The sequence below is a fragment of the Aptenodytes forsteri genome, unplaced genomic scaffold (genome assembly GCF_000699145.1).
Source record: "Aptenodytes forsteri isolate BGI_AS27 unplaced genomic scaffold, ASM69914v1 Scaffold4, whole genome shotgun sequence".
Taxonomy (NCBI): Eukaryota; Metazoa; Chordata; class Aves; order Sphenisciformes; family Spheniscidae; genus Aptenodytes; species Aptenodytes forsteri.
Window position 1 is genome coordinate 1925617 of NW_008795442.1, and position 13682 is coordinate 1939298.

At 41.8% G+C, this 13682-nt stretch overlaps 1 protein-coding gene across 1 annotated transcript in view; it reads right to left on the reverse strand.

Moving 5' to 3' along the window:
* Window positions 1-13682, reverse strand: part of PPM1H (protein phosphatase, Mg2+/Mn2+ dependent 1H) — an 88319-nt gene that overhangs the window by 29182 nt on the left and 45455 nt on the right. Inside the window, exons 8-9 of the mRNA XM_009281119.1 lie at window positions 8207-8291; window positions 846-964 (exon numbers count right to left, since the gene is read on the reverse strand). Of these exons, the coding sequence (XP_009279394.1) occupies window positions 846-964; window positions 8207-8291 (204 nt within the window). The remainder of the gene's footprint in view (window positions 1-845; window positions 965-8206; window positions 8292-13682) is intronic.

Consider the following 13682-nt stretch of genomic DNA (forward strand, 5'->3'; position numbering starts at 1 on the left):
CCCCAGGTCCTTCTCGGCAGGGCTGCTCTCAATCCTTTCATCCCCCAGCCTGTGTTGATACCAGGGGTTGCCCCAACCCAGGTGCAGGACCTTGCACTTGGCCTTGTTAAACCTCATGAGGTTCACACAGGCCCACTTCTCGAGCTTGTCCAGGTCCCTCTGGATGGCATCCCGTCCAGGTCACACACAAAGCCCACAACAGCAAGGATTAGGGCTTCTCTAAGTGAGTGGGAGTCACTTGAGAAGGAGCCTCTTGAACTGACACAAAACAATGAAGACATTTAGCCACAGACAAAAACCCCTCATTGTTCTTCCTGTCTTCACTTCATTAAGTCAATGCTGTTCATTCAAACCTTTTCATTTTAGGCTGGCTACGACTTTTATTCAGATAGGCCGGTCTCTAAAACAATTCCTCAAGGGTTACCCAAATCAGGGGTCAGCTGCACTAGAGTATGGGAGGCAGCTCTCCCCTTCTGCAGGCACTCCTCGGCATGCAAAGGCATGACGGCCCACTGATCCATATCCTACAAAAAGCTACTTCCAAGACAGGAAAGTTGTTTAGCTTTCAGGAAGATCCCCTGACACCTCTTCCCCATTATGTGTTTGCTCCGCTTTGAGTGCTCACACGTTAAAATGAACTGAGGTCCTGGCTCTGCAGGGAGGTCAACCTATTTAAAATGTTAACTTCCAAAAGAAAAATACATCTGAAAGAAGGAAATACCTTTCCCTTTAGTACACAGGCGTACACCTCCATGTTTGATGCAGTTTACACTAATCAGATACATACAAAGCAGGCATTTGTTGGGGAGAAGGCTGACCCCATGCTGAGAAGGACACATTCTTACCAGCCAGTCATGTTGAAGTCACGGTAGAGCATCCTCTTTCCAACTTCCTTACGCTGCACCCTCCGTGGAAACTCTAAATGTGTGAACTCATTTCCCAGCAAGTGGGGCTGCATGTAAGCCTGTGGGCAGAAACCAAGCCACAGATACCACGTGAACATCATAAAACAAGACATCATCTATTTTTAATGAGGCAGCATTACCATCCCTTCCCGCTCCCTTCCCACACACATTTTTTTTCCCCCCTTTTTAAACAAGGAAGATGATGAGCTCCGTTTCAGCAAATGTGCACATACACCAGTTCCGACCCTGCCTGGTGTCTGGCAACAGTCTTACAGGGAGCAGTCCTCTTGCCCTCAAAATCCTTCACTTCTCCCTGCTTCTCAACATTTGCAATCTCTGAAGTACACCTCATCCACTCACCCTGAAGGAGTCTACAGGGCTTCGTAAAACAGAACACATCTCCTTTAGTAAGTCAGTGACCTGAGAGGAGGGAATGTTCAAAGGACAAAGCCACAGGGCAAGCAGAGACTTGGAGGGGTGTGTGTGGAGTGAAGCTCAAGCTTTTTGACTCCCCATTCAGCTATGCCAACAACGCACACAACCTCGTATTACTACCACACTTTAACTTTCACTGCCTTGAGAAAAATGTTCCCTTTTACCTGCTCAGTGTGCTGCACCCCGTGGCATGAGACACTGCAAATAAACACAAGTTGCAGGGCACTTTATTTTCTTGTTTTCTAAAAACTACTTCCTTTGTACAGAATAGACTAAGAAAAGCAGCAGCAGTTTTGTGTCACAACCGCAACTAATGCTTCTGACGGTGTTAACGTTCAAATACTGCTGCCGTCCCTTCTGGTGTTGCTGCTCTGCAGATGCTGGGATGCCTCTTTGCTAGAGCCATGCCCGAGGCTCATGTGCTTCAGAGCTGACTGTACTTGAGAGCATTGCGAGGCTCTTTGTCCACCACACAGGTTTTTGGTTTGGATTTATACACAGATCACCCGACACGATAGGTTAATCCTTAAACCTCACTCATTTTTCTTTAATATTTGCATAAACAAGCCTTTCCCCCTCCCTCCCCAAAGCCACATTGTGAGCGAGCTCTTCTGAAGACACAGTCAAATTGGCTAGGGAACTGAAAAAAAGTTGTTTCTTAACCTTTCTGCAGATAACTCTTTTTCCTTATCCAGACAGTTAAGGCAATAAAGTCTGTCTTATCTCCAGCAGCAGCTGCCGTCAGGGCAGACCAAATGAGCTGGCTTTAGTTTGTGGGTTTGTCATAAATCTAGCGCTCATCAAAGGTGAGCGGCAGGAAGCAGTGGAAGCCCTTATTGATCTACCTGGCAGCTATCATGCAGATAGTTCACAATAAAATATTTCCTCCATTTAAGGGCCGAGCCTGCTCCCGCTCAATTTAATAGGAGTTGGATCAGGCTCAGCACATCACAGCGCTAACCTTCCATCAGCTTGTCCCTGTTCCCATCGCCAGGCATCCTTCCAGAAAACACCTCGAGCTCGGCTGAAATGGGGCTGAGGGAGATTGCTGTGTGTAGCCGACAAGATTGGATTCTGCTTTCAAGAGGCGGCTTTCAAGCACGCAAATGTGATCTTGACATTGTGATCCCTTCCTGGAACAGGAGCTCCATCAAATTCTCTCTCCGTGTACAGTTAAGGGAATTACATTTTTTTCCTGCAGTCTACAGTCAGCCAAGGTCCCCTCCCCCACCCAAATATTGTTTTCAAGGACCCTCTAATTGGAACACTGTTCCTCATTACAGAAATGGTTGACAAGCACTAGTGACTTTTGAGAGGTCTAGCAGTATTAGTCCAGATGAGGCTTTCCATACTTGCAGAACTCTGGATTCTTTATTTAAAAGTACATGTAAATGTTTTATTTTTCTTTCTTTTCATTCCAGTCGTAAAAAAGATGGAACATCCCTAATGATTTATTTGATGTATTGCTACACATTGACAGCAGAGAGCTGGACTTTTTTTTCGTTTTTTTAAATTCTTTCTAGTCTATGATACTGTAAACAATGAAGTCTGCTTTGAAAGTGCAATTCAGTTCACTTCTAAAAATGCACAGCCTATCTTGATTAAATCATTACAAACCACTTCTAGCTAAAGACTACTGTTGCCTGCCTACAAAACAAGAAGCCTCATTTAAAGCAAAAAAACCTCAAACCTGACATCAAAATGAAGTTATTTAACCTTTAGATTATGAGATTACTTGTTAGGCTGGATCACAGGTCCAGAAGAAAGAAGTTACAGGCTTTTAGCATTTTTCCCCTTGAAAACAAGAATTTCCTTTATTGAAAAGGTAACGCGATTGGGAGAGACTGCATTTCATAAAGATTTACTCAGATGGAAAGTCTGAGGTCACAAGTGAAATAAGATTAATAAAGCTGGCAGAGTTACCAGTGGACTGCTAATGTTCAAATAAGATTTCTCTTCTGCAGCCAAGCCTCAATGCTTGATTTACAATCCAGGGATCTTAACTTGATTCTAATATTTTTGGCGTCAGTAGAACAGAGGGAAAAGAGCAATTTGGAAGCTTCTGGTGCCTGTGAGCTGAATTCTTATGTGAAGAAATGGGGACTTTTTGGGGCTTTTTTTTTTTTAATTTCTATATTTTTTACCCTTTTCTTTTTAACAGTTATTTTTGATGCTTCACTGGTAATTCTACAGAGAGAAGAATGTTCTACTATAAAATTCAGCTGCGACTTCCAGTTGGGTTTGTTGAGAACTGTTCTCCATTTACTATGAGGCAGGACTCTTCTCCCTCTCCACCCCAATCAAAATGTGCTGGGCAGCAGAACCAGAAAATAAATAAAAAGCAACGCTTTGAAAACCTACAGATCTTTCAAGTACATGTACAAGCAGACACCACAAAATCCCCTCAAGTGATCAAATGAGAAACAAAAACGGTAAGTGAACTGACTACCAGAATTTCATCTGTGATGAGACACCATATTTTCCATTTTTTCATTTGTTTAGTCTCGATTTGCAAGGACCTCAGATCAGAAACACCATTCAGAGAACTTAAAATTTAATAAGAAGAGTGACTATCAAACACTCTCTATATCCTTACGAGGTATGTTCAGACAACATTGTTATTCTGTGTTATGGAACTGGAATATTTGCCATCATTTTTCTTTCAGAAGCTATTACAGTTTTTTGGCATAAATCTGGCATAGTCTGCACCATGTGTTTTTGGCACTCTGCCATTTTATGGTGTGTTTTGTGGCTGGATGTATTACATTCAACATTAGTTGTTTAAAATGGAGCCTGCTCAAGGAAATATTAGTCATGTTTCTTTCAAAAGGCCATTTACTTCCTGCTGTGTTTCCTGGTGATCAGCAAAGCAAATATGAAATTAAGATAAACCTAGACTTACACACTAGTGTGTCAGTTAATTAGGTGGCAGGGAACACTGTATGTATCTTATCTTACCTCGATAAGGCCTGCTGATGCCTTTTCCAGCTCCTCCAGTATGCACTGCTCTGGGACACCACCAGCATTTGCACTTTCACTGTATTCTGTGTTATTTTCAGAATTGCTGTTTTCCCCTACGTCAACTATATCTTACAACTTTATCCTCTTATCATATTGTGCCATTTTCTCCAATAGGCTATTTTACTATATGGGACTACCGCTCACAACAGCATGCACGGCACAATGCATTCAGAAGTTTTGCAAATTACTCGGCCATTATCATATGGACACGTTTAAGCCAAACAGAGATTAAAACTAAAGGAGGTTGTGGTAGAAGGAAAGAGGGAAGTGGGAGCCAAATCCATCCCTGAATTGGTCTCTCCTCTTATGAAAGGCCAGGACCCTTTCCATAAAACCACACATCTCTCTTAGCACAGCATTGTGCAATGTGTCAGACGGCCAAAGCAATCCTGCGCTGGGTGATGCAGGGAGCCACAAACTGTAAGAGAATTAAGATGCATCTAACTTGTAACTGAAGCACTGAACTGACATTTAGGAGATCTATGTTCAGTTCCTCTTCAGGCTTGGGCTCCCCAAGCATCCTTCAGCAGATAAGTTATTATCACTTAATCCTCACCTGAACAATGAGATAAGAATAGGTCGTCTTTGAACCCATGCCTGTCTGAGCTCATGAACTTTTATTTGAATGGTGCCAAACACAAAGAGCATCCACGACTCACTGCCACTGATGACCACCCAGTCTCTACCAGTAGTAAAGCCTGCCCTGGTAGCAGCAGTGCACCATCTTTGGTCTGAGCTGTGAACTTTTGGGGCACTGCCTGGCTACACACATGGACACGGTATGCAGGAACACCACACTGACCTCACGTGACATCTTCGAAGTGCAACTTTGATAACTAATAGAAATACACCCATCTGCAATACACTCATTCATCATTCATTTTAAACACTTTTTCCGAGGGAATAAGTAACAAAATCTACCCATTTACTGTTGCAAGTTAGACTATCATGACTGAAATTAATAGTCTCCTCAGAAGATGAAAGGAAAATTGCCTCTGGCAGTCGTTGCCTGCACAACTGCTGAATGTACCAGAGCAGTTCCCAGGCAATGCTGGATTTTGTTCTCCCTCAAGATACACTGATACAGGAAGCCAGAGCTTTCCTGGAGTAGGCGCTTAGTGAGCTCTCCTGCCACAGTGCTAAAAAGAAAAGAAAGACACAAAAATTCAAAAGAAAAGGAGGCTCATGAACACCCGCCAGTGGAAGGGAAGCAGTGTGCTGCACTGAACCTCTACAGAAGCCGAAGGATCAAGGGAGTACTGGTGCAAGGCTTTCATGCTTTACATCTTAAGAAGTGCTCTCTGACTGAAAGATTGATTGCCTTCTGCAATACTCTCACAAGTCCCCTGACACAGAAGTCTGTCTCTGCCATATGACCTGCCTGAAATCTGCAGCTGTATGCTGTCCTCCCACTGCAATAAAAAGGGGGTGTAGGTGGAGACAAAGGGATGACCATGCTGCTCAAAAGTCATAATGACTGGGTAGTCAACTTGTTCTTTTGAAGTTGCCATGCCAGGGGCCTATACCCAAGGCCATTCTTGGATACATGGCAATAAACCTGCATTAAAATGGGAGCTGGACAGGGAAAAAATTTGTTTCCCCTCCTCTCTCAGTTACTCAACCAGTACTAGCTGAAGCACAGTTTTGTCTAAGACTAGGCTGGAGGACTTCACATAGAGATGCTCACATGACCTGTGAGCATGATTTATCCTGCAGATTTCTTTGCACATGGAAATTAGGGCCCAGAAAAGGGGACGCGAATCCAGAAGATGCCAGTTCACCTAAACCAACATCCTGTGTGGCTGAAGCAATCAACAGGCACTAAAGGCAGAGGAAAGCTCCTTTGCCCTGACTGTGCTAACAGTGTCTGCTGCACAGGGAGCCAAAGCTCAGTAGCCTGCAGGCTGTAAATCCATACCGTCCCTTTGCCTGTGCAGTAGCTTCCCCTCAGTGAACAGTATCTCTGCATTTGCCAAGTAAAATATTAATGCTAAAATGATGAAGTGATTTTCTTCCTATTGTGCAGGAAGAGCAATGCAACATGTTTGAAACAAAGAAACTCAGCTTCAACTGCATATAAGAAAATAAATCCAAAGTAACTAACTTTCAAAAAAGAACAGCAGAAGAGAGATGTTGATGGTGCAATAGACTGATAGCAGAACCTGGGGACAGCCAAGGTGAGTAAGGAGAATTACTTGGGATCTAATCAGCAAGACAGATGCAACCTTTGGAATGTAATGTTTATGCCAACCTTGTAAGAAATTTGGGGTCTTTTTTTTTTTTAACCACTATAGTAAAAATGTTACTTACTGAATGTTATGTTTGAAATTATCTCTAATTTTGTTTCACGCTCTTTCTGTCTTGCATGTATTTTCTTTGAACATGATACCCATAGCCCTGGCATATTTGTTACATATAGAATTAAAATAAACAAACAAAGGTAAAGGAATTTTCCAAAGGAAACAGCAGAAATGCTTTTCAGATCAGCTGCTGTTTTCAAATATAAGCCAGAAAGGACATCAAAGGAGAAAAAATCCCTTGTAGGCAATGCTTTATCTCGTATTTCCTACAGAAGTAGCAGACTCCCTAGATACCAAAGATACCTTTTATTTTAAAGGCAAACAAATTATTTTAAATGTAACTGAACTGTAAATATTTATTAGGCCTCTTTTCCATTTGGTTCTCTGAATATGAATACTCCCAAAGCAGTATTTTCTCTGAAATTTTCAGCTTCAAGCTGGTGAACCTGACTAAAAAAAAAAAAAAAAAAAAAAAAAAAAAAAAAAAAAAAAAAAAAAAAAAAAAAAAAAAAAATCAAACGTGACAACTGTGGAAGCATTTAGAATTTTTCTTTAAAACCTTCCACCCCCACTTTCAACCACTGGCATTTTGCCTAGTTTCAAACCACAGTGCTTGGGCCAGGCTGAGGATAAGAGACACCTTAAGAAGAGGGAACACCACCACCCTGGCCTATCCACCTCATGTCAGGCAAAGTGAGCCTGCCTTGGCTTAAGCTTAAATTTCTAAGAGGAAAAAGTAGGAGACCAGAAGAAGCACAAAAGAAATCCCTCAGCCACGTTAGGAACGATGTTTTGACAAACAGCCAACCAACTTCAACCAACTGATCTGACCATCGATGAAAAACTTAGAAGTAACAGGACTGTGTGCATGGAAAATAACACCATGCATTTTGACTTATGTTTCTTGGGCAGCTTATCAGCCAACGCAACTTGGCGTATAAAGCATCCCACAGCTCCTCAGCTAGTCACCCTGTCCCAGCTTTATGGGTACTGCTGCACTAAATAAAACAGTCTTTCTTCACCCATCCTATCCTGCAGCTACTAATGCTGACTGAGATCACCTCTAAGTCGGATATCTTTTCCCTGGTTGAGATACTATTGGCATACTATTAGAGCAAATGAATAAAACCCTGCAATATTGTTCACACGCACACAAAGAGCAGTCTGTGGTATTTTATACCGTCACACAGTAAACACTGGGATGGATTGAAATACCTCTGTGGCTTGTTAGCTCTATGTCTGAGCTCTCATTATTCAACACCAATGAGCTGCTGAAGGTCTGCAGCTGAACAAGGTACACAAGCACAGCCATGCTAATCAACGGCCTCCACAGAAGAGCTAAGACTCCTTTCATCGGGATTTGCACCACCAGGCTTTTCTCCACGCTTGCTGATGGTTAAAAGACATATGGTCAGTCACTGGTGTTCAGTGGACACGTGGTCCTTCACTGAGCCACAGTAACTCAGCGGCATGTATCTGAACCTTAGATATTACCAGGCAATGCTTGTCATCAGCAGCACCTGATTTGGTCCTCAGGTCTCTTACCAGATACTGAAGTCGCTGGCGTTCAGTCTCTGGAGTGAATTCTGAAGACATTGGAATGACTTCGCCATTTCGGATTATTATAGCCCTGTAATAGTAATAAAACATCATCAGTACAGAAAAAAAACCTGTAAAAAAATACCCAGAAAACCCACAGGTTACAGTCACACTCTTACTCTCTTCAGAGTCACAGTAAAATAAAGCCATTTCTTTTCTACTGAAGTTGTCAGCAGAACAGGATAATAATTCCTGCCCTGCATCCTTTAGGCTAGGTAACAAAGTATATTTGTATATGCCAAGTTCATTTCAGAGCTCACAAAAACATCCAAGCAACAAAGGCAAGAGTTATTTCAGTTGATGTCTACAGGGTATCCTTATTAAGTGAAATGCAGACACCCAGAGGAGATGCTGCAGAATCACTGACTGTAGAACAACTCTTTGCAGGTTTTAATCCCAGTTGTGGCTTACACTGTCTAAACTACTGGCTTCAAATGACTCATGCAAGCACTTTCCAATTATTGATTGGTCATATGTCATGTCAGAACACTTCTACTCCAACAGCAAATGGAAATGGCAAAGCAAATCCTGTTTAACACAAATTTAACTAGTTACCTGCCAAAAGATGACAGGTAATGGCATGACTATAGATCAGCCAGGAGATTTCACATACGCTTCTGCAACGGCAGAGAGGAAATTCTCTCAAACACCTGCCTGTTGCCTCTTAACAATCTGCTATGCTGCATGCAAAATACAGTCCGATTCTTCCCTGGTGTAATGCCCCTGGCTGAAACACAGTCACAAGGGGGAAGAATTTACCCAGTATTCCTACCACATTCAGGGGTCATGTACTCACTCACAGAATTGCGTTCTTTTATCTTTCCATTATTTACGTAGCTCTGTAAGTATAGTAATGCTTGGCGCTTTAGAAGAGCTGGATGAACTATGTATCATCCCAAAGATTTTAATGCCTGTTCTGGAGCTGTTTCTTAACCGTAAGTAGATTAATTCAGTGTTTGGATAGTAGCAGTGTACCAGCTCTCCTCTTGAATTGGCACAGAATTTGGTGTAGATAAAACAAGCAACTGTCACTTGGATCCCAGTTTCTATATGTTTGAAATGGTCTCCTTTCTGTGATCTTTTCATCCTGTTGATGTGATATTTACGCACTAGCTTACTTCTCTTGATTTGATCAATTTTCTGGCATTGCTTCTATGCCAGGTATTCTGATGGCACTGCAATGCATCCAACAAATATGGTAGGCACACGAAGACTGAAAACTTAACCTCTAAATTCAAAACACAGGCATCTTGAGAAAACCAGCCCGGGTACAAAACAGCTTTGTAAAATTAGTTGCACTGGATAACTTTCCAAGTCTTCTGGATATGATATTGGACTAAAATTGTCTCCAAATGATCAACTACTATTGCTAGTATGCAAAAGGAAGGAGCATTATCAAAGAGGAAAGGAACTGTTCACATTTCTGAGATTCATGTGGCAAAGAACAGACAGGTACAGGATGGCGCTACAATGGGAGAGGTGGGAGAAGGCTCTAGTGATGAGGGGAAAACAGCTCTGCTTTGACCGGTAACAAACTTACTGCTCCTGGGCTTCCAGCACTCCCTTGCAAACAATCCTATGTAGAAATTAGAGGTGGCAAGAGTGCAACCTACATCCTGAAGGCTCCCACTGGCCCTCCACTGCTACAATTAAAAACAATATTGTGTGCTTGAAATGAGACAGACATGGTGGTTGTAACTCATTAATTTCTTAAGAGAAATTTGTGCAGAATTTTTGATGGATTTTTTTCCCCTTTATGGGATCTGAACATATTACAAGTTTACAAAAATGCCAGTCCAATTAAAAATAATAAAGGTTTGCTGAAAATTTTTCATTTGGATTTCCAACAGTCATTTAAGAATCAATTAAGAACTCCACCACCTCTTTTTCTGCACAACACCTTTGCTTTTTTTTTTAATTCAATTCCTAAGGTATTGGGCTTTGAACCAGAGTCATTTACTCAAAGACAGTGGACAGTTTTTATAACCTTTTCATATGTAATTTGACTCACTTGAATAGGCCTCCATTTAAGGGGTCTGTGGGTTTAGTACCAAGTACTCTAGCAACAGTCTAGACTAGACTGATCAAAGGAGCTGATCAGACACTAACCAAATTTTACACGCTAGTTTAAAAGAGTCATAAGGGATCTACTGATCTTGTGCTTGTCTGAAAGAGCTAATATAAGAACACACATTGATATAACTGCTAGGGCATCAGGCTAATTTTTTAATTATCCTTTGCTTCCCCTTTAATCACCATTTCACAGGAAACCCATATTTTAAAGACCACTCAGACCAGTCTGAGGTTCACCTTTTTCTTTGTGCACACTGACATACTTCCTATATATGTGATAGCTATCATTCTCACTTCTGTGGATAGAATTGGGCCCTGAGGGACTCACATCATATAAAAAGCAATTCAGAGGCAAGTGGGTCAACCTTTCATGGCTCAACTTATTTTCACTAGAAATTGCAGCCACCTGGGATGAAAAGCACAATCCAGCACAAAAAAACCCAAACACCTTTGGAGGGGAGGAATTAAAGCAATGCTGTTGATACCTGATAAAACAGAGCCTCAGTTTTATGTTTTTCATTAATGTTTTCAGAGGTTGGATTTTATTCAACTTGAAAGTTATAGCTGCTCATAAGAGTCAAATGATTTGATCCGAGGAATTAGATGGCTCTAGATATGAGTAACGGGAGGGACGCAGACATATATATACAGGTCACTGGTCTGAATTCAACTCTGGTGGGCTCATTATCCTCTTACCAGTCTCTACCTTTCCACACCAGCTGCTTAGCAGTTTCATGACAGCAAAGGGTATTTCTAACAGCCCAAGTGACAAAAACGGACACATTTGTCAGCCATCTCACTGGAGAGGCTGGGTGCGAAAGCCTGGCCTGGGAGCCACCCTGCTCAGTGGGATTTTCCCCTGTGATTGAAGAGGTGCCGAATCAGGCCCTAATTGGGTTTGGAGACTGAATTGCCCTTTCCGTGACCTCGCAGTGACAGAGCTGCCAAGCACCAACTGAAGGCTTTTCCCACCAAGCAACCTCCAGAGCCCTGAATTCAATAGCCCAAAGTCAATAACTGCTCATGGGGAGGGAGCCTGGCTGACGTGGCAGCCACAAACAACCCAGCAGCTGCTTTTAGAAACCCACTCTATATGGTCCTGCAGAACAATTAATTTTGACTTTACACTTCCTAATGGACTAAGCAGCAACATGGCGTTACGTGAGCATTACTGCTTCTGTCATGCATGAAAGATGCATGTATGCAATGAAATAGTGCTCTGAAAGCATTTAGCCCCCCGTGCTCTGTGGAAATATGAATGTATTATTTTATACCAGAATACAGCTGTCCTATTAAACCGTCAGAAATAGCTACAGAGGAAGCAAGAAGAACTCAAAGAGATGCAGTGCCCAGAGAGCATCTGATTCTGCCATGTTTAATAGTGACATTTTAATTTCAGCCACGCTGGTGAAACACATTACAGCAGAGCCACAGGGCGAGCCTGCCAAAGGCAGACGGATGATTCATGTTTGCAGGGAACAAGTATGTCAACACTAACCAAATATTCTCTGATGACAAGGTTGCTTCAGACCAGTACTAGTCATTAATTTATATCACCAATGAAGTAGAAATTAAAAAACAAAAGTTTTTTTGGCAGGATAGGAAATGGGGATTCACAGATCTGCAGCCCCCTTGGTGTATAGCCCTCCAACGCTCTATGGCTCTGATGCCCTCTCCATGCAGCATCATCCACAGCGCCCAAACAGGAGAAACTGCTCTTAAGTCTTGAGGCCACAGAGGCCATTAAGTCACTTATTTTGATCCCTTCTAAAAACAAACTACAGATTTCCCCAAGTCCTCTCCCCTCTTTTGAACCCAGCTACCTAACTCCCCACCCACACAAACTATAGGATTGTACTTGCCCTTGTGTTTCACAGATACATGCTCTGCATGACAAAGAAAGTACATTCCCTAATCCGGAGCGGGTAAATATTCACAGAAAACTGGAATATATTGGGAAAAAAAATCCCCAAAACACAGCTGAAGTAGCCTAAAATGGAACAAAAAAAATCTGATTTTGTATCTCTCTTCTGGCCACTTCACCGAGTATTTTCTGATCCAGAGAAGCCGTGCCCTGAACAACTAAATGTGGAGCCAGAGATGTGCCAGCGCCTCAGTGCGTAAGGCGGGACTGGCAGTCACAGCAAATCCTGCAGCGGGCTACGTCCACTCAGTCACACGCAAATGAAAAGAAACACCAGGAGCTTAAAAGGCTGCATGTAAATCGACAGAAAATACTACATTTATCTTTTGGATTGACATAACTGCATAGTCCATGATGATCAGCTAAATGATCTTTTGAGTATTTCAGCATTCACACAGAACCTTAAGTATATTGTTATTTTCTACATTCAGATTCAATACTTTAAAACAATATTTGGTGCTTTAGTATATATGCCCTTTTAAAACGTGTGAAGGAGGCAACAAAAGGGTAAAAATCTGCCACTGTGTTGTACTGCTGCTCTCACACTCAGGATGTAGCAACAACACTGGCTTAAGGAAAATGTCAATATATCAATTGCTTTTGCATTTTTAATATGGATAAAACAGCCACCTCTCCTTGAATCAAGCAGGGTTTGGGGTTTTTTTTCTTTTTTTTTTCTTCTGTGGAAAACACAATCAGCAGAGAATTGCACAGCATCCTTTCTGAGTTTCTTATAGAAACAAACAGAGGGAAACTCATACATTTTAGAGGAAGCTATTGTTGGTTACTCTCATTTAATCATACAGAGAAAGAAACACTTTAGTGATCAAGGTCAAAAGTGTAATTTCACTGCTGTCATGGGTCTATTGAGATTCTAGTGTTCAAAACAAAGAGGCATCTCCTACTGTTAGGAGTATTCAGGGGACACCCTGATTCCATTACACACTTTTTCAGCCCAAAATGATTTGAAACGCAACATTAAACTGCACATTTCTACAACAGAGGATAAAAATCTAGTAAAGGTGACAAAGAGAGACCGTTCGGAAAACCCTTTTTGACAGCGTGTATCAATTCCAAGCCACAGGGAGGATGTATCCATTTTGTCAAAAGGTGTTAAGCATTGTGGATTCGGTACAGATGAAGCAGAAGTGTCTGGCCTGTCTGAAGAGGTATTAGAAATATGTCAATGGAAAAGAAAGAGGGATTAAACTGACAGAAAGAATAAGGCAGGGTTTTACTACATTCAAAGGAGAACCAAGCAGTAGATTTTAATTAGGTGTGTCACAAAATAGCTGAGAAAAAAAAAAAGTACATCCTAGAACTATGGAATCAGTCTAGATAGGTACTTGTTTACTATGGTAACTAAATGCATATATTTAAAGAAGCCAAGAAGAGCAATGCTAATGTCTGGTGAGCTTCAAAACA